The following is a 20,649-nucleotide window of genomic DNA, read 5'->3' on the forward strand; positions in this document are numbered from 1 at the left end:
ACTTTACAGTTATCGTTTCAAACAGTAAGTTTTATGACGTGATTTCTTCTTCTCCTTTAACTTTGTATTGTGTAAAATCTCAAATATCTACAAAATTAAAAAATGGAGTAATGAACCTCCATGTACCTGTCATCCAGCTTCAGCAGTTACCAACTCAGACCAGTCTCACTTCTCTGCTTTTTGTTATTCACATTATTTTATCTGTAATTATTATAGAACATATCTCTAAAAATAAGGGCTTTAAAACAAAAGATTTCTGAACAGTGCAGTATATTGATTTTCCTGTTTTATAAATGTCATCCCTCATAGAGCCATTCTTCATGTGTGTTTGCATCCTTATTTATTTGGTAGAGCTTCAGAACTTTTCCACCAGGGGGCACTTGAAGTCTGGAGGAATTTAGATCTTCGGAAGGAGGGATGAATACAGAATGCCCATGAGCTTTTTTCATAACCCAGAGTAATGTATCTCTCCCTACTCCTTTTTAAAAATCTTTTTGGTGCATCTAGATGCAAGGCAAAAGATGCGGCAGGCCTGGAAGTCGTGGCTGATCTACGTGGTTTTTCGTAGAACCAAACTTCAGATGCAGACCACCGCCCGTGAGTTTAGGCAGCGGAGTATTTTGTGGTGAGTGCACTCCTTCGCCCTACAGATTAGTAGCCATCATCTTACCTTAGCCTTGTCTCACGAAGCATAAAAACCCACCTTAAAAACAAACAGTGCTTCAGACATAATTGATGCTTAATAAGTATTTATTGACAACTTGTTCAACTGTACAATCAGAAGTAACACTGAGTACTCGCTGTGTTCTAAACCTGTGTTGAGTTTGTGTGTGTTAATTTTTCTAATGTAAATTCTCATATAATCGTCACTGTAAACTAAACTAAATACTGTTTTTTTGAAGATGAAGATACATACGAGTCTCAGAAAGGTTGAGTAACTTGCCCAAGCTCATATAAGCTGTATTCGGCAAAATAGGGCTCGCCTACCCATCTATCTGATGCCAGAGCCCATGCCCTTAACTGCCCTGCCCAGCCTTTCATCAGCTCTGTGCACACTTAGGAGGGACATGAGTTAGATGACTTCGAGAGCCAGACATGTGTAACAATGAGCTACTTTACAATGGGACTGATCCCGCTGCGCGTTACCTCTGGTGGTCCTTTGGTGTTCTCATTGGCAGCATATTAAAATCTCAAAAGAGCTAGATCCTCTATTTAGTATGGAAAAGTGCAGAAACTTTGACTTTAGACCGTTAGACTGACACGGTCAAATCCATGTCAATGCAGTATTGGGTCCTTTCACCTCTCCACAGTTCATGTGTGAGACAGGCTCACCAGTAAGTGTCTTTCAGGATTGTCATGGGAAATAAATATGGTAATATCTAAAGTATTTAACACAGTGTCCAGAACATCAGTACACCTAAAAATCTTTATTTTAAATACCTTATTTAAAATTTATTTGGCGGGACGCCTGGGTGGCTCAGTTGATTGGGCCGCTGCCTTCGGCTCAGGTCATGGTCCCGGCGTCCTGGGATCGAGTCCCACATCGGGCTCCTTGCTCCGCGGGGAGCCTGCTTCTCCCTCTGACTCTGCCTTCCACTCTGTCTGCCTGTGCTCGCTCTCGCTCGCTCTCTCTCTGACAAATAAATAAATAAAATCTTGAAAAAAAAAAAAAAAGTGGCAATTGGAGCACCACTAGCGTATTCCACACTATCCTGGATGCCTTAAAAAAAAAAAATTTATTTGGCAAATTTTTAAAAAGATATTTATTAGAGGGAGAGTGAACATGAGTTGGGACAGAGGGGCAGAGAAGAGAGGAAGGAACAGATTCCCTGCTGAACAGGGAGCCCAACTTGGGGGGGGGGGGGGGCTCGATCCCAGGATCCTGAGATCATGACTTAAGCTGAAATCAAGAGTCACACGCTTAACCGACCAAACCATCCAGGCATCCTGGCAAATATTTTTAAATGCTTAGTAAGTATGCATTTCTATGAGAGCCTGTGGGAGATATTTTTACATAATTTTATTTATTCAATGTGTATTTTTTGGGAGCTTAAAATTTCCTAGTACTATGCTGGGTGCTGGGGCTGCACCCAGGGAACTTGTAATTCTCTAAATGCTTAAAAAAATAAGTAGTAATGCAAGATTGTTTGAGATTTTGAAGTGAGTGATGCAGCTATGCCTCGCCCGGATTGGGAGGACTGGAAGATTTTCCTAGGTTAGAGTAACTGAGCAAAGTGAGTGTTTCTGTGGGGAAAAAAAAAAAAAGTTGCAAACTCTCATTTCCTCACTACTATTTTCCTACAGCTAATTAGAAAATAAGCAGAAAAGAAGCCAAGATTAGAAATCTAAAAGCCATGTTTTTTGCAGATTATTCTGCAAAATCTCCTCTTTTTTTAATGTTGGCAGTAATTTATAAATACATTTTTCAAACCTGTTCCAAATAGAGCATGTCTGTAGTTTCTAAGGCTGGAACCCTAGGAACCATCAGTTTCCAACCCTTAACTGGCTATTCTATTCTAGATCTACTTCTCTATTTTTTTTTTTCCCCAACGGTGGTTCCAACAAATGTCAGTCAAGATGACTGGCACAGAGAGCGATAGGGACTTGAGCCGAGGGTCCTTCGCTGCCCTTCTGTTTTCTGGGTGGCTTATTTTGACTGGTTCCATCTTTGATTTGCTCTTTGGCAGGCTGTGGTGGAGCCAGTGGAGGCAGCAACTGGGACAGGTGCGTGTGGGCCACGCCCTGCTCGCGTCAGCTGTGAAGCACAGGGCCCTGAGCCTCCAGCTGCAGGTGAGTGCAGCCGACTGCGGTTTTGGTATATTCTGTCCATGTTGTCAAGCCCTACACCCACGGAGGGTGGGGTTGGACTCCCAAGCAGAGGGCTGGCCGTCATACTGCTGCCTCTGTCCTGGGCCCTCCCTGCAGCAAAGGGAGCTGGGCAGGGGGTGGAGGGCAGAAGCAACACAGAAGGCTGGGGTTCAACGGAAAAAAGCTGCTAATAGGAAGATGCTGAATGGGATTCCAGTTGGTTTGCACAGTGTCTGTTGGTCATGGTGCTGGGAAGGGATTTATGAATTAGTTATAAATATGATTAAAGAAAGAGCAGTATATTCTTTATTTCCTTGTTACTGTTTTCCTGCAGCAAGTTGGAAGATAATAGGGCAGAAAAGAAACTAAGACAATAAAGAAAACCTGGCTGCTAAATATAATTTTGCTTATATTAGAGGAAGCCACTAGCTTTTGGTCAGTAATAAAGGCCTAACATCTGTACCAAGACGATGCTGTAGTGAAACTTTCTTATGACCTTTGATAGACTGAGTTTCTGTCACTTTTGGGATCTTCTGGGTATTCTGGATCTGCCAAGTCATTTATAGAGAATATAACAGGAAATATGGGAAAAAAAAAAAAGGGAAGTGTCTGTTACTATACTAAGAGTAAATCTCTTTTTAATCTGATAACATGTTGCATAGGCTATGTGAACGTATGCAGTATGTAGAAATCACATGCAATTCACATATGCAATCATCTAGGCTAGGGGTCCACAGACTGGCCCGTAGGTCATATTTGGCGTGCTGTCTGTTGTTATAAATAAAATTTTATTGGGATACAGTTGTACCTGTTCATTTATGTATTGTCCAATGCGGCTTTTAGGCTACAAGGGCAGAGTTGAATAGTTCCCACAGAGAGACCATGTGGTGTGCAAAGGCTAAAATGTTATTATCTAACTTTTAAGAAAAGAAGTTGCTGACCTCTGAACTCATGAGGTCTTCAGAGGTAATAAGAGGCAAGGAAATAAGATATTTTTTGACAGTGATAATAACAGTAACAAGAACAGCAGCAGTGGCAAATAGCATTTGTGGTGGTCTGACTTAACCCTAGGTGTTAGACTAAGGGCTTTACATGCATTATCTCAATTAGTTTTCATAATTCTTTTTTTTCTTTAGTTTTTGGGTTTTTTTTTTTAGTAATCTCTACACCCAATGTGGGGCTCAAACTCATGACCCTGAGCTCAAGGGTTGCATGCTTTACTGACTGGGCCAGCCAGATGCCTCTCAGTTATTTTTTAAAGTCCATATTACTATTATGGAAACTAAGGAGGTTAAATAACTTGAATGCAAGTCAGACACCTGGCAAAGGTCAGATCCAGGGTTTAAATCCAAGCAGCCTGACAGCTGCAGAACCATTCTTTTACCCATCCTGCTGGATTGTCCTTAATAGATTTGTGATCTCAGGAAGGAGAGGAAACTGACAAATGTGAAAATGCCATCAACATGGAAACATAGACTGATTTTCTGTTCCTGGGGGACTACAACTGTGTGAGTGTTCTTTCTTTCAAAGAGCCACTCTGAGGGCCTGTAAATTCTTTCTGTTGGTGCTACTATATCTTAGAACACTTTCAGAATTCCCTTTGGACTGTTGTTTTCAAAGCTTGCTACAGATTTGATTGAATATTTTTAGTGATAGAAGGTTTTCATGGTTAGCAGTTGGATTTAACATATAAAACAGCCAGGAGTCACTTAGAATCAAATCCAGTGAAAAATGTGAGTGATCAAGATTATACTGATGTGGACCAAAAGCTGTACAAGACTCTAAGACCAAATTATATTGTGTGGATTTTGAGCAATAGTGCCTTGTGTCTAATAAGTACCATACAGCTTACCAAGAAGGTCCGCTTAAGGCATTTCTTTGAACCCTCAAAACATCTCTGAACTAGACAGGGCAGAGCATCCTGAGCTACAGGAAATTTTTATAAATGTACTTAAAACATAGAAAACTAAATATAAGACATTGATAAAAACATGAACAGATACCCAAGTACCCACCACCTAGATTAAAAGGTGTTAGCATGCTCCACACCTGCCCAGACATGGCTCAAACCCTACCTTTCCCCCTTTCTGCCACCGTTCCACCTCAGAGGTGGGCCCTGCACGGATACAAGGTCATCATTCTCTCATGGTCTTTTGAACTTGTAGAAATACGCGCATACGTAACCACAAAGAAGAAATGTTCCGGTTTCGTGTCTTTAGGAGATCTATGAATGATGTCATCCTGTACATTTCCTCTGTAGTTTCCTTTTTAGAAGCAGCAGTGTGTTTGTGAGGCTTACCCTTGTAGGGACGTAGATACCTATTAACTGTGTGCTATGCCATTGTATGGGTAGGCACAGTTGATCTCGTTCAGTAGTTTACCACTACTAATGATGAACTACGGATTACTTCTACATTTTTGCAATTACAAACGCTGCTGTGGAGAGCATTTTTAAACATAGATCCTTGTGCAAGAGTCTGAGAGATTCTGCATTCTGGTTCCTAGAAGTGACATGGTTGGGTCATTGGGTATTCATCTCTCCATCCTTACTACAGATTGTCCAGTGCTTTCCAGTGCCAGTTTACGTGGTTATGTTTCCGTTCCCCTTTCTTTCAGTCTCCTCAGCACTTTGCATGGTCAGACTTGGTCCTCCTCAGCAGTGGGATGTGTGTGGAGTGGTAACTTCATTGTCGCTTTAACTTCTATCTCACTGATTCCCAGTGAGGCCCGGCATCTTTACAGATGCTTGTTTGCATTCGAGTTACAGAAGGGCTGGTTTACATCCCTCCATCATTTTTCTGTTGGGTTATTTGGCTTTTTCTTTTTGAACACTGATTTGTGGACATTGTTGTAGACTCTGCTTACTCATCTTTTGAGTGTTCTGTACTTTACAGGAGCTTTCTTCCAGTCTGCAGCTTGTTTTTTTTTTTTTTTTTTGCTTTGCTTATGGTATCCTTTTTTTTTCATGCAGATATTATTAATCTCAATCTATTATTAATCTCAATCTAGCCTAATTTATTCTTGAATCAGTTTGGTCTTTAATATATCTTGGGTTTAAATTGTACCAATTGTGTGAAAAAGGTCTCAGTTGGTCATCTTCCATATGGGTAATTAATTGCTGTAGCACTGTTTGCTGATTCATCCATCCTTTATCTTTTTTATACTGGTTATTAATCTACCTTCATTATAGAGCCAGGGTCTCATTTCTTCATGGGTCTGTTCTGGGCTCTGCATTCCATTGCTCTGTATTGCTGTCCCTGAGCCAATATCACACGGTTTTAGTTGTGATTTAATGAAGCAGGTATTTATTTAAGCAATCTCCATACCCAACATGGGGCTGAAACTCACCATCAAGAGTCCCATGCTCCTCTGACTGAGCCAGCTGGGCACCCTTATTTCTTAAGTTTTTGTATATGGAAAAGGATGATCTTTTTTATTTTTGTTCTTTTTCAAATTCTTTTGGCTATTCTTCTTTACTCTTTCTCATTAATTTTGGGATCAACTTTCAAGTTCCACATCAAAGCCTACTAGGATTTTTATTATAATGCACCAACTTTTTACATTAGATTGGGGGAAATTGTCATGTTTATGATACTGTGAGTCATCCCATCCACAAATTTGATATATCTTGTGACATGTTGATGAGCATGAGAGAAAGAATAAGAAGGATGAGGTCATGAGGTAACAACACAGGAGACCCCTGCGCCCATAAAGGCTTTACGTTCTTGTTCCAGTGGAGGTGAGAAGCTGCTGGCTTTGAGTGAAGATGATACGATCACACCTCCTTCTTAATGGGATCCCTCTGGTTCATTGTGTGCTGCCTTTGGGGAGGAAAGGAGGTATATGTTTATGTGTGTGGGTGTGTTTGTGTGTGTGCACTTATATTTTAAAGAAGTAATGGGAAAAATAAATCCAAAACTAACAAAATGTGGTTACCCATAGTGGGATGGAGGGAACAAAATATTTTTGTGAATTTACTTTGATATACAGTTTTAACTTTGGAACCATATAAATATTTTGTATAATTTAAAAAATACACACAAGCAAGTCAAAAAGGAGAGAAATTAATCCCCAGAATTTTAAAACACACTGAAACAAACCTAAGCTCGTAGCCATGACTACACAGAGAAAATAATTACTTCAGGTAACTTTAAAATGCAATATTTTGGCTCTTCATCCCTAGTGGAATGCATTCTAAGGACACAAAGAACTAGGAAATCTGAAACCTACATTCAGTAGTCTTATTGTTAGTGGTGGGTTTAGAATTGACATGTTGAAACTATTATAGCTACATTGTGAGATAAAACAAGTAACTTAAGGCAGTGTCATTAGGAATCATGATTTTCAGTGTCAAGGAAAAGATTACAAATATAAAAGAAAGGAAATAAAAGTCCTATAATCTGAGATTGGAAATGTAAATATCGGTAGGAACTTAAGATGTTTTTTAACCTTAAGAAATGTATTTCTCATTTTATTTATGGAAAAGTTAGGAGTGAGCAGCAAAGAATATATGGCATTTAGTATTCCCAGTGCCCAAGTCGTGGGCTCAGTTATTTCGTGGCTAAAAGTAACAGAGGCTTTTTGGAGAAATGGCTGAGTCCTGGTCTGCAGCAAGATATGCATATCACCCACGTCATAGGCCTAGGATACACTTTGCTGGAGAGTGAGGAAATGAACAAAGGTTAATGGGCTGTGTCAGAAGGACTCAGGAGCCAAAAGACTTTCCTAGACTAATGATAAATCAGTTGGGACATCCAGAAGAATAATGACTGCAGTGAATTGAAAGCACATCAAATCTATAAAAATTCATGCATGTATAATGAGGGGAGAGGAAGGAACTCATTGGCACATATTGGGGTTGTTAGAGTATTAACTCAGTTTGAAAATTAGTGAAGGCAAAAATCAAGCATTTATCCTGCCTTTCCTATATAAACTTTATCTTTCAAAACCTGAGGGTTAATGAGAGTAGACTTCTTTATAGAATTCTAGTTAGTAGCTACAGGAGTACTGGAATGAGAAAACTGCCGTTTTGCTACCCCTAATGAGAAAATGGATCTAAGCAGCAACCACAGAATGGGAGGACAGTGGGGAAATAAAATGGAGGGATCAGGTTGACATCTGAAGCCATGGATCGTCTTGACATTGTTAAAACTGTGGCAGCCAGCTGTGATGTGCCTCATGATGGTGAGGTAATGGGCGGTCCCCAGAACCATGTGAGAAGTGTTCTTGCCTAGAAATTTGAACATGATTCCAACCAAGCCTAACATGAATCTTTCTATCAGTTTCCAGGAAATACAGGAATCAGGTGAACAAGGCAAAGACACCTTGAGACAATTGGCCGAACCTGAAGTGTGGGACATTTTATAGGATAAATGACCTAGTTTCTCAAAGAAATTGGTGGCATGAAAGAGGAAAAAGGGCAGGGAGGAAAATTGTCCTATAAAAAGGAGAGATTGAAGTGACATAACCAAAACAAACCAAAAAGGATTGCTGTGGCTTTGTAGCAAACCACACAAGAGTTCATGCGTCCAGTGTGCCACAAGCCAGTAACAACTGACACAGGCTTTTGCAGGGAAGAAAAAGAGACTATTTGCTGGTGTGGTGCCACCCAAGAGAACAGGGAGTTAATGCTCAAGAGTCCCAGACTCCCTTATGGCTCACAGGCAGGGGTGGGGGTTTTAAAGGGTGAAATTCAGAGTAAGGGTCTCAGGGTCTTGGATCGTGCTGATTGATTAGGGTTAGGTCAGCTGTTACATTTCCCTTCTTGTTCATCTTCTCCCTTCTGGCATGTCCCTGTCTGGTTTCATTGTGATTGTAGTGAGGTGGTTGTTCTGTTTCAAGGACCCGCTTGTTCCACTTTAGGGGTCCAGAACTGTAAAACATTCTTAGCAGAAGACATTAGCAGTATCCTCTCTAGAGTATAAAGGCAGAAGTTCCACATCCTGTGATTATCACTAACCTGCACACTATTACTATTTTTTCATGCAAACACAGCACATTGTGTCTGTTATCTCAGGTGGAACAGCATCCCACAGACCTTTCAAAAGGCAAGTTTCTGTTATTCCCGAAGGCATTTTTACAGGTTTTTTTGTTTTGTTTTGTTTTGTTTTTAAACAATAAGTAAGGGCTCTGTGACTCTGGTCGGAGGTAGTTAGGAGCCATATGGCTAAATTGTGGGGTCTAAGAGGGGCTTGCATTCCTGGTTTTGGCTGCTGTGTTAGGAATAGACCATAGAAGATCAAGGATGAAAGCAGAGAGAACAGTCAAGAAGCTATTAGAAAATCCCAAGTGAGGGGCACCTGGGTGGCTCAGTGGGTTAAGCCTCTGCCTTTGGCTCAGGTCATGATCTTGGGGTCCTGGGATCGAGCTCTGCATCAGGCTCTCTGCTCAGGATGAGCCTGTTCCCCTTCTCTCTCTGCCTGCCTCTCTGCCTACTTGTGATCCCTGTCTGTCAAATAAATAAATAAATAATCTTAAAAAAAAAAGAAGAAGAAGAAGAAAAGAGAAAAAGGGGGCGCCTGGGTGGCCCAGTGGGTTAAAGCCTCTGCCTTCGGCTCAGGTCATGATCCCAGGGATCAAGCCCCTCATCCAGCTCTCTGCTCAGCAGGGAGCCTGCTTTCCCCTCTCTCTCTGCCTGCCTCTCTGCCTACTTGTGATCTCTGTCTGTCAAGTAAATAAGTAAAATCTTTTAAAAAAAGAAAAAGAAAGAAAGAAAATCCCAAGTGAGATTCTACACAAGGATGATAGCAAGATGGTGTTGGATTCTGGGTGTACATTGAAGGTAGTGCTGACAAGACTTGCTAATAGACAGTTAAGACCTGAAGTTTTGGAGAAAGAATCCAAGGTGACTCCAGGTTTCTGGCCTGAGTAACTGGAACAGTGGAATGGCCATTTAGTACAATGGGGAAGATGGAGGGAGAAGCAGTTTTGTCCGGAAAGATGAGCTCCATTCTGAGCGCCACATCTGCAGCCTGACAGGCCTTTTGAATATCCCCCAAGGAATTGTACAGGAAGCAGTTGGATATTTGGGGAGTATGGAGGATGGGTCGAGACCCGAACTGTAAATGTGGGAGTCCTGAGCTTGCAGTTGGTATTTAAAGTCATGAGACTGCATGAAAGCACACAGGGAGTAAGCATAGCTAGAAGAGGGGTTGCAGGACCCAGCCTGGGAGGAATAAAGGTGAGACTGCAGGTAGCCTGGAGAATCCACAGGCATGACTGGCCTCATCACATGCTTCTGGCAGGTCAGGGAGGGTGAGGAGTGGGATTTGACCTTTGGATTGAACAATGTGGAGATCGTTGATGGGCTTGGGAAGAATAGTTTCAGTAGGCCTGAAGGGGAGAGGGTTCATGAGAGCCTGCCTGGGGGAAGAGAAATTAGAAAATAGACCACTCTTTTGAGGAGTCTGGAAAGGAAAGAACTTGAGAATTAGCTGGATGCCAAAGTGGTCTAGTGGTGGCTTGCTCAAAAATCTGACTTATTCCTTTCCGAAAGTATTTCTGTGACCCTAATCTTTTCCACCCAACTTTTTATTTTTGACATATACCAAATGACGGAAAAGGTAGATACTGTAGTCACTAGTTTAACCCTTTGCTAACATCTTGCCACATTTGCTTTCTCTAAGTATAACAATACATGTCTCACATTTCCTGAGTGGCTTTAAAGTTGCAGACATAAATGTTAACTCTAAATACTTCAGCTTTTGTCTCCTAAAATTAAGGCGTTCTCCTACATAATCCCAATATCATCTTATTCACGACATTGAATACTGATATAATATCTAAAGTACAGGCCATATTCAAACCATAGATTATTGCTATTTTATGGGCAGGTCTAGGGTCCAATCAGAGGTTGTATCCCTGAAGAGATTTGCTTTTGAGGATGGGAGAAATAGTAGCACATTCATATGCTGCTTTAGAAAAAGCTAGTAGAGGGTGAGAATCTATGATGCAGAAGGGGGAATTTGCCAGTGATAAGCTTGAGAAGGTCAGAGACGATGGGATGTGTCCATAGTTGGGAGTGACTTCTGATTGAAGAGAGCATAGACACTTTATTCAAAGTAGCCAGAGAGAAGGCAGAGCCTGTGGGCAGGTGGGTGGGTAGATGGGGAAGGAGCTTGCGAAAATTCTCTTTTGATCACTTTTATTTTCTTGGTGAAATAGGAAGAATGGTATTCAGCTGAGAGGAAGGAAAGGAGAAGAGGTGTTACAGGTCTAAGGAGGGAAGATAATGAGGTCGTCATCTGAGACTTTCCGCTTCAGACTAGGGATGCATATTGCCAAGCACACACAAGGACTTTGCTAAGGGTGCACATCTATAGATGGTCTTGAGGGTATCCTTCTGTAGGCCCTCAGCTTCCATAGCTAACCTTTCGCAGAAACAAATGTGCTTGAGACAGTAGGCTTCCTCCCACTTGGAAGGAAAAGGCAGACCCTCCCCTGTCCCAGGTCAGATTTAAGTATATCACCCCTTGGGTTGTCCCTGCCTCTTGTCTACTAGTTGATTTTATTATTCCTCTTTCCCTTGGTGCTCTTTCATTCATTGTTCTTTCATCCATTCTACTTCTGGAAGTAAATGCCCTTCTTAAAAAGCCCTTCACTGCAAATTCCTGTAGATCATGATCCTCCTTGAACATTGCCACGTTGTTTCCAGTTTTAGCTTCTCCAGTGTGTCTCTGTTTCTCTTTTCCCTCACCCATACCTCCCATCTGTTTTCCTGCCTCTTCTCTAATTGTCTCCTTTTCTCTGGTTTTCAGGCTTGGTCACGGTGGTGGGAACAGCTCCTGCAGGTCCAGAAGGAGAGACGGAAAATGGTCTTGGCAGTGAAACACCATCAGCACTGGCAAAAGTGTAAATCCCTGAAGGCCTGGATCAAATACTTGGGGACCCGAAGAGTGAAGAGACAGCGGAGAGGTGAGCAGAAGGTCCCAGGCTCTAGAGACAGAGGGGCATGACACAATTTCCACTCTTGCGCTGCCAGTGCTGCAAATTTATTTAGAAGAGATATAATCATATTATGCCACAAATTTGGGGTGGGGGGAAGAGATCAAGGAGAAACATACATCATCCTCAATTCACATTTAAGTTATTTCCTTCTGGCCTTCTCTTCCACGCATATTTTTTTCCTTTTTGTTTTGTTTTGTTTTTAAGATTTTATTTATTTACTTATTTATTTATTTGAGAGTAGAGAGGGGGAGGGAGGGAGCAGGGAGCAGGAGCCATAGTAAAGGCAGGCTCTCGCTGAGCCGAGAGCCTGACACAGGGCTCCATCCCAGGACCTTGAGATCATGACCTGAGCCAAAAACAGACATGAAACTGACTGAGCCACCCAGGCAGCCCCCCTTTTTTAAAAGATTTTATTTATTACGTATATTTTCTCAATAGGATTTAATCCTCCTATAAGTAGTGTGATTATTATGATTAATATGATACTTAAAACTTTGTATCTTGATTTTTTCCTCCACAACTAACAATATTTCCTATATTTTTAAGTAGTCTTCATAAATTTTTTTTTATTGTCTGCATTTTGTGGAATGGTCTACCTTAATAAACTATCTGGCCATCCTTCTTTCGACATTTGGATTGTTTCTATGTCTCCCCAGTGATGGTTTATGATGTTGATTTTTTTTTTTTTAAGATTTCATTTATTTGTCAGTGAGAGCAAGCACAGCAGAGGGAGAAGCAGACTCCCTGCTGACCAAGGAGCCCAGTGGAACTTAATCCCAGGACCCTGGGATCATGACCTGAACCCAAGGCAGAGGTTTAACCAACTGAGCCATCGAGGCATCCCTGATTTTTTTTTTAACACTATTCTTATAGCTTAGTTTCCCAGTTAGTGTTCATAAGTGATAATACATAGGTCACAATTGTTGGTACTTTTTGTACTTTGGTTTCTGGAGCCCACACAGAAGTGAGTCAAGCAGTGTGCTAGACGCTGGCTGGCTTTCAACTCAGCCTCCCTGCAGAAAACTCCCGGATTGCCAGGCCAGCACTGTCTCTTGGGAGAGTTTGAATGTGTCTGTCTGACGATAACGGCCAAAGACCCACTTTCTGATTGCCCAAGCCTAGAAGCTGAAGACATTAAACTCTTTAGTGTGATAAGCTGCAGACTAATGTGCCTCTCATTTCAGCATCGAATTCCAATTCCCTCCCACTTCCTGGACTTGAGTTAGTTCATCAGACCATTGGCTAATTAGTGTTAAAAGCAGGGGACCCTGGCAGCCAGGATCAGCCTGGCTGAAAGCTAGCAAACATCTTTGCCAGCATGGTGACCAAGTTGTGTCATTGACCTCACTCCCCAAAGTCCTACCCGAGAGACAAAGAGTAAGAGTCAAAAGTAAGAGTCATTTGAGTCTTTGAAAGAGTCTTTGAAAGCAGCAGGTGCCATTCCAGCTCCTCAGTAGCTAACTAGAAGCCTCAACTCTGCTATAACTGATTTTATAGCATCTCCTAAAATAACAGACCTTTTCTTTTGGAAAGAAGAGGTATAAATAACTAAGGGATTCCAAATAGCCCTCCCATGCCTAAACAGACTCTGATTTTAGGATGCTTTGTAAGAACAGCCTTGAATCCCTGCTGTCCGCAGGTAGTAGGGTACAGCTTATCTGAAAGATGCTTCCAACTCATCTCAACCTTGCAGGGTGCAGCACGTGGTGATTTTCTTTGTTGCAGAGATGGCTGAGCGATTCCACCGGGTCACTGTGCTCCAGACACGCTTCTGTGACTGGCAGTGGGCCTGGGAGCGGAAGGAGAGCTTGTACGCCCAGCAAGCCAGGGTGGAGGGGCTGGCCCGGAGGATGGCTCTGAGGCGGGCATTCACTCACTGGAAACACTGTATCCTTTTCATCTGTCCCTCCCCCCAACCCCCAACCTCCTCTACCACCACAGCAGGGCCTCCCCGGAGCTCAGCAGCCTGTAAGACAAAGGGCTGGGGATATGTAGGAAACCATTACTGAACAATAGAAGATGGTCCTGATGTCTATTGATTTCTTTTTAAAATGTTTCTGTTTAACTGGAAGTATACTTACAAAACAGTATGTATAACATACATTACAGTTTAATGAATAGTAATAAAATGAACACCCATATACTTACCACCCAACTTAAAAATTAGAACATTGCTAATACCCTATCTGCTCATCCCTCATTGCATTCCCTTTTCTCCCCTTCAGAGAGGTAATCCCACTGTCCTTAATTTTACATTGTCATTTCGTTACTTTTCTCTACCCACTAGGTGGTCTTTTTTTTTTTTTTTTTTCAGCTCTAATGTTATGACCATAGGTTCCATTGTCTTTTACCACATGCAGACGTTCTGCGTTATCTCTTTAATCCTCAAAATAACCCAGTGGAGTAGATGTCACTATCCCCATTTTACAGATGAAGAAACAGAGATTCAGGGGTTTAAATGATTGTCAAAGTCATGGGTGATCATTGGCTGAGCTGGGAGTTTTGGACCTGGGCCTCTGGCACTAGACTCGTGCTACACTAGGTGCCCAGCTATGCAGATTTGGACCACCCTCAATGTCCATCCACACGTTATCTGTCCGCAGACTCTTGCTTTGTTTTAGCCTCCTGCCTAAGTTCTGGAATATAGGGAAGCTCAGAGGTGAACAGTAGTTGGTTGTCATTGGGGTAAAGAGACATGAAAACAGGGCTTTATAATGTGGTGCAGAAAGTGCTGTCATAAAGGTCCATATCACGTTCTGTGGGAGCTACTGTGCAGATTTGAGCTTTGTCCTAGAGGGTGACAAGGTCACCTAGCAGAGAAGTTGGGGAGGGTGTTGCAGGTGGAAGGAATGGCATTTACACAGGTAGAGGTGAGGAAAAGACCCAGGGACAGCGAGGGGGGTCTGTCGTGAGTTAAGGGGCGTAGATGGCGGTAGGGCAGCACAGGTGGAGGTGGGCTGGGGCCAGCTTGTAGTGCCCTGCGTACGGTGGTTGGAAGCTTGGGCTTTCTCCTGATGGCACTGGGGAACCCCTGGAGGTGTGTAAGAAGAGAAGTGATGTGGCAGGTTTGTATGTGAGGGGACAGACTGGGTTACAGGGGCAAAGCCAGCTCAGGGGGAGCAGTTACGCAAGGCTCTCGCCAGTCTGTGTGAGGGGCAAGTTGGATGTCATGCGGGGCATTGGGCGCGGGAACAGAAGAGCCCGAGATACCTCAGAGGGGAACAGATGGACTTGGCAGCCCAGATGGAAGGAGTGGGAGGAGAAGGTTTGAAAATAACTCCAAGGTTTTTACCTGAAACATTGGACTGGGTTGTGGCACCCAACAGAGGCTGCAGGAAGACAGGAATTCTTTAGATGGCATGATTTGGAAATGTTTACTGTAATCTGTGGCAATTTATCTTAACTGTTTTTGCCTGTCATCAAATGGGCATCAGAGGGGAGAAAGGCAAGGCCAACTGTTCGATAAGCAACTCAATTTCCCTTTGCTTCCTCTTCTCTGGGTCATCAGGAGGAGACAGAGGTGGACGGCAGCCCACCTGTTATCCCCCACAGCCAAGACCCTTCTCCTGGGTCCCTAGGATTGCAGTGTGCGGGGGTGGGGACATTTTTGAGATGAGGGGCCTTCACTCCCTGCCAGACATGCTGCTGTGTGCTGAAGAAGCGGCCCAGTGGAAGGTGGCGGAAGAACACAGGGGGCACAGCTTGCTGGTAAGTGTGTGGAAGCTTCCTGAGGCTCTTTTTTTCTTTGCAGAACTGCCAAAATTTGAGTGGTTAATATTTAACAGCACAACTGGCCAAAGTCCTAAGATGTGAAGGTACCATGTTCAAGAAACTGGGGGGAGAAATCACTCTATAAAATGTAAAGTATATGATAAGGAGAATGCAACCTTTTAATAGAAAGCCTGTCTACACAGAGTAGCCATACTTAGCAGCCTTGCTCAGGCCTTCATGTTTGGAGGACCCAGGCACACAGCAGACTGTTCAGGTGTATCTGGTTGTGGGATTAGCTTCACTCATGAAACCCTGTTCTATTCCAAGTGTCCCTGTTTTCATTTTGGATCAGAAAAGTTCATGGATGAGATCAGAAGGTTCTGGAAATAAAAGGGAATCTTGGAGATGATCTAGTCCTGCATTTTTTTTTTTTTATCCACATGGTCAGCCTCCTTTTTATTTATTTATTCATTTATTTGGAAGATTTTATGTTTAATTGATCTCTATACCCAACATGGGACTTGAACTCACAACTCTCAGATCAAGGGTCACTTGCTTTACTGACTGAGCCAGCCAGGTCCCCCTTCATTTTTTTTTTTTAAGTAACCTCTACTCCCAACGTGGAGCTTGAACTCATGACCCCCAGGGCGGACTCCCTTTTTAGTGTTGGGAGCCTCTTCTGTAAAATCGATCAAAGTAGATGCTGTGGGTGAAGCATCTACCGCTGCTTTTCCCGACCCTCACCACATGAGGAGGTCTTCAGACACATTCAGGGGCCTTGGATTCTATAAAGCACAATATGAAAACCTCTGATCGCTTCACTTCTGTCTCAGAGGGCTGGAACCCAAGGCATTGGATAAAAGGCTTTACTTAGGTCACATGCGAGGCAGTGTAGATGGAGCTGGAGCCAGTCCCACACGTCTTGCCACTGCCCCAAACCCCTCTACTCACTCAACACCCCCCTACTCACCACTTCCTTCTCTTCCTTCTATTCTGCTCGTGCAAAACTACATTTGGAATTGCATAAGTGTGCACACTTGACACCCCCACTCCACCGCCAACATGGCTTTAAAAAGAAAGCAAACAAACAAAAAAAAACCCCACCATAATCTAAGTCTTTTCCTGAGAGGTAGAGTTGATGTCTTTAACCTTTGTCTGTCGTGTTCTTGTCTGGGCCACGGGGATCTCTCCTGGTCAGAGGCGATGGTGTGTTTGTTCCAGGGCAGTATTGGTGGATAGCCAGGGAGCAGTTCAACAGCTACTTATTAAGTGCCTACTGTATATCAGACTCCCAGGTGAATCCTAAAGCAGAGAAACACTCCGGGATCCGGGAACAGCTGTGAATATCTGTGCCCGGGCCTCTCCCTACTGTACTCGGGTGCTGCTCTTACTGGTACACACGCTGCTGATTTGTAACTGCTTGTGTCCTTCCTTCTATTCACAGCACTTCTGTTTTCGAGCCCTGAAAGACAATGTGACGCATGCCCATCTCCAGCAAATAAGAAAGAACCTTGCTCACCAGCAGCATGACATCATGGTGAGGGTCATCTGTGTGGAGGAAGCTCTTGTTCCTTATCTTCTCTTTTAACCTTTGTGCCTTGAGATTTGCCCAAACCTTTCATAACCCAAAACCTTAGTGTCCATTTTCTCTGGCTACCCCTACCAGCTGGTAGAGGAGCCCTTGGTTTTTCCTAGTTTAATCCGTTTTTTAATCTGTTTGCTAAGAAACTTGATAGTTGACTCAGGGGTCAGGGACTGTGGATTCCAACCCTGACCTGGGGAGTACACTTTGAGTTTTGCATTCCAGGCGGCTTTGGTTGTATTTGCACTGTAAGTCTCTTGTCTTCAGTGGTTGGTTTACCTGAGGGCAACAAACATTCTATCTCTACTTATAGATCATGTTTTTGGGTGTAGGAGGATTTTTGTTTTGTTTTGTTTTGCTTTTCATTATGAAAATGTTCGAACGTATGGAAAAATTTAAGAATAGTAGAATAAACACCTTATACTTACCATCGCAATTCAAATATTAGCCAATTGTTAATATTTACTACTTCTTCTTTTTTTTTCTGAATCATTTCAAAGTAAGTAATAGACATCGTGACACATTATGCCTAAACATCTCAGCCTGCATTGTCCAAAAATCACATTTTCCTTCATAACCACGGTATCGTTACCATCCCTAACAAAATGAACAGTGATTCCCTAATCTTATCCAGTACCCAGCCCATATCCAAATTTTCACAGTTGCTCCTGAAATGTTCCGGGGTTTTTTTGTTTGTTTTTTTGTTTTAAAGATTTTATTTTTTTAATTATTTTTTAAAGATTTTTATTTATTTATTTGACAGAGAGAGATCACAAGTAGGCAGAGAGGCAGGCAGAGAGAGAGGAAGGGAAGCAGGCTCCCCGCTGAGCAGAGAGCCCGATGCGGGACTTGATCCCAGGACCCCGAGTTCATGACCTGAGCCGAAGGCAGAGGCTTAACCCACTGAGGCACCCAGGCGCCCAGATTTTATTTATTTGACAGAGATTACAAGTAGGCAGAGAGAGAGGGGGAAGCAGGCTCCCCACTGAGCAGAGAGCCCAACGCAGGGCTCTATCCCAGGACCCTGGGATCATGACCTGAGCTGAAGGCAGAGGCTTTAACCCACTGAGCCACTCAGGCGCCCCCAAATGTTCCGTTTTAAACCAGGACTCAACCAAAGGCTGATTACTTACTGTATCTGGTTATGTCTTATGAGGCTCTTAATAATAGTGTCCCCTCTCCACTTCTTTTGTTTAATATGTTTATTCTTTAATTGTGGTAAAATACACATAACAATTTATCATCTTAACCATCGTTGAGAGAACAGTTTCGTGACACAAAGTGCATGCACATTGTGCAATCCTCACCACCATCCATCTCCAGAACCTGTTTCATCTTGCAAAACTGTAACTCTGTCCCCATTAAACAATAACTTCCCATTCTCCTCCTCTCCCCTGCCCCCAGCAGCTGGCGGCCACCTTTCTTCTTTCTGTCTCTGTGAACCTGACCACTTTAGGGATCTCATATTTACATGCCCTTTTGTGCCTGGCTTATTCCACTTATTGTAATGTATACTTTTTTTTTCAGTGACACTGATTTTTGGAAAAGGAAGGCCAGCTATTTGGCGTTATACAATATTCCATATTCTCAGTTTATCTGTTTCCATTTGATGTCATTTGATTTTTCCTTTTTTAAATGTCATTCCTATAAATTAGAAGTTTGATCTAAGGGCTTGATTAGATTGAAGTTAAGCACTTTTTTTGGCAAGACTACATCAGGAGCAGTCAGAGGTGATAAGATCAGTTTTAACTCTTAAAATGGCATCGTTGGGGCGCCTGGGTGGCTCAGTCGTTGGGCGTCTGTCTTCGGCTCAGGTTGTGATCCCAGGGTCCTGCAATCGAGCCCCACATCAGGCTTCTTGCTCCTCGGGGGGCCTGCTTCTCCCTCTCCCACTCCCCCTGCTTGTGTTCCCTCTCTTGCTATGTCTCTCTCTGTCAAATGAATAAATAACATCTTTAAAAAATAAAAATAAAATGGCATTGTTGGGGTGCCTGAGTGGCTCAATGGGTTAAAGCCTCTGCCTTTGGCTCGGGTCATGATCCCAGGGGTCCTGGGATCGAGCCCTGCGTTGGGCTCTCTGCCCAGCATGGAGCCTGCTTCGCCTCCTCTCTCTGCTTGCCTCTCTGCCTACTTGTGATCTCTCTCGCTGTGTGTCAAATGAATAAATAAAATCTTAAAAAAAAAAATTTAAAAGGGGCGCCTGGGTGACTAAGTGGGTTAAGGCCTCTGCCTTCGGTTCGGGTCATGGTCTCAGGGTCCTGGGATCGAGCTCCGCATCAGGCTCTCTGCTCAGCGGTGAGTCTGCTTCCCCCCTCTCTCTGCCTGCCTCTCTGACTACTTGTGCTCTCTCTCTGTGTCAAATAAATAAATAAAATATTTACAAAAAAAGTAAAAAATTAAAAAATAAACAAACTGGCATTGTCTTCTCTGAGGCCCAGATGAGGAATAGCTTCAGCGTCTTGATTCTGATTTCCGTAGACAGGGAAATTCATCTTTTTGCCTTTTATGTTGGCCTAGAATAGCTCTGTATAACTTAGCCACAATTATTTTGTAAGCCTGTTATATGTCGGCTACTCCAAATTGAGGTATAATTCCTCCTCTGTGGGAGCTGATGGTCTCTCGGGGCAAGGATTTGCTAATAGGTTAGGAGAGATCATTTCACCTTTTGCCTTAATAATTAAACTTCCATTTCTTTTCTGTCTTGCTTCAGCTGCTGCACAGATTCTGGAACCTCTGGCAGTCTCGGATTGAGCAGAGGGAAGAGAGAGCGCAGCTTCCCTCACTGTGTGCTGCCCAGGACTACTGCAGGTAGGGGCTTGGGCCTTCTCCTTGTGCTCTCCAGGGACTGACTGACTGTTCTCTTGGAGAGAGCACTTACCCTTCCTTGCAGTGATGGCCAGCTTCAGAAAGGCCCTGCTATAAATCAGTGGTTCCTAAGCTTGTGTTTCCCTTTTGGCTCATTAGATGAGAGGTAGAATAGAGATGTTTGTACTGGTTCTTGGTCACCATAGTTCGGAATATGTGCCAGCTAGCTCCCTGCCTCAATCCTTCATGCTTTAGTGACATTCACATCTTAGAATTCAAGCACTGATAGTGTTAAAAAGCAGGCTCAGGCAAGTGTCTTATTCTGGAAGAGTGGAGAGTGTCCCAAATTTTAAATAAAAGCACCACATGTCTATAAGGAAAACTCAGTGTATAGGAAGGTAGGTATAAAGTGAAATATAAAAGTTGCTTGGATCCCTCCCTCTGATCCCTTAGTCTTACTCTTCAGAGGTAACTACTCTTCACTTTCTCCCTGCGGGAAATATTCAATATACCCTCCCTGCAGCCAATAAGCCAATCAATTGAATTCACATAGAGGTCCCGTTTTGGAACATTTTTTTAATAAGTCGGTGAGAATCTCAATATTTAACTATATTTGGAGTTACTAGGGTCAGTCATTATTTTAAATCCTGGTTTACAGAATTGAAGGCAGTTCTCACCCTGGGTATCAGTTTGGTGGAAGGAGCCTGTCACAGACCCAGGTGGTCCCAACACAGGCCCCAGAAAGTTCATGATAGGGGATTTCGTACGTATTACCTAGGTTCCAGAGACACTGTGCT

The 20,649-nt window shown here is 43.0% G+C and overlaps 1 protein-coding gene across 13 annotated transcripts in view; it reads left to right on the plus strand.

Annotated features, from left to right (window-relative positions):
* Positions 1–20,649, plus strand: part of SFI1 (SFI1 centrin binding protein) — a 101,857-nt gene that overhangs the window by 47,330 nt on the left and 33,878 nt on the right. For all 13 annotated transcript variants that reach the window (XM_059408870.1, XM_059408869.1, XM_059408872.1 and 10 more), the window contains 7 exons: positions 508–625; positions 2,688–2,790; positions 11,565–11,721; positions 13,480–13,641; positions 15,392–15,462; positions 16,910–17,002; positions 19,758–19,855. In XM_059408870.1, coding sequence (XP_059264853.1) covers positions 508–625; positions 2,688–2,790; positions 11,565–11,721; positions 13,480–13,641; positions 15,392–15,462; positions 16,910–17,002; positions 19,758–19,855 — 802 coding nt within the window. The remainder of the gene's footprint in view (positions 1–507; positions 626–2,687; positions 2,791–11,564; positions 11,722–13,479; positions 13,642–15,391; positions 15,463–16,909; positions 17,003–19,757; positions 19,856–20,649) is intronic.

The sequence above is a fragment of the Mustela nigripes genome, chromosome 8 (assembly GCF_022355385.1).
Source record: "Mustela nigripes isolate SB6536 chromosome 8, MUSNIG.SB6536, whole genome shotgun sequence".
Lineage (NCBI taxonomy): Eukaryota > Metazoa > Chordata > Mammalia > Carnivora > Mustelidae > Mustela > Mustela nigripes.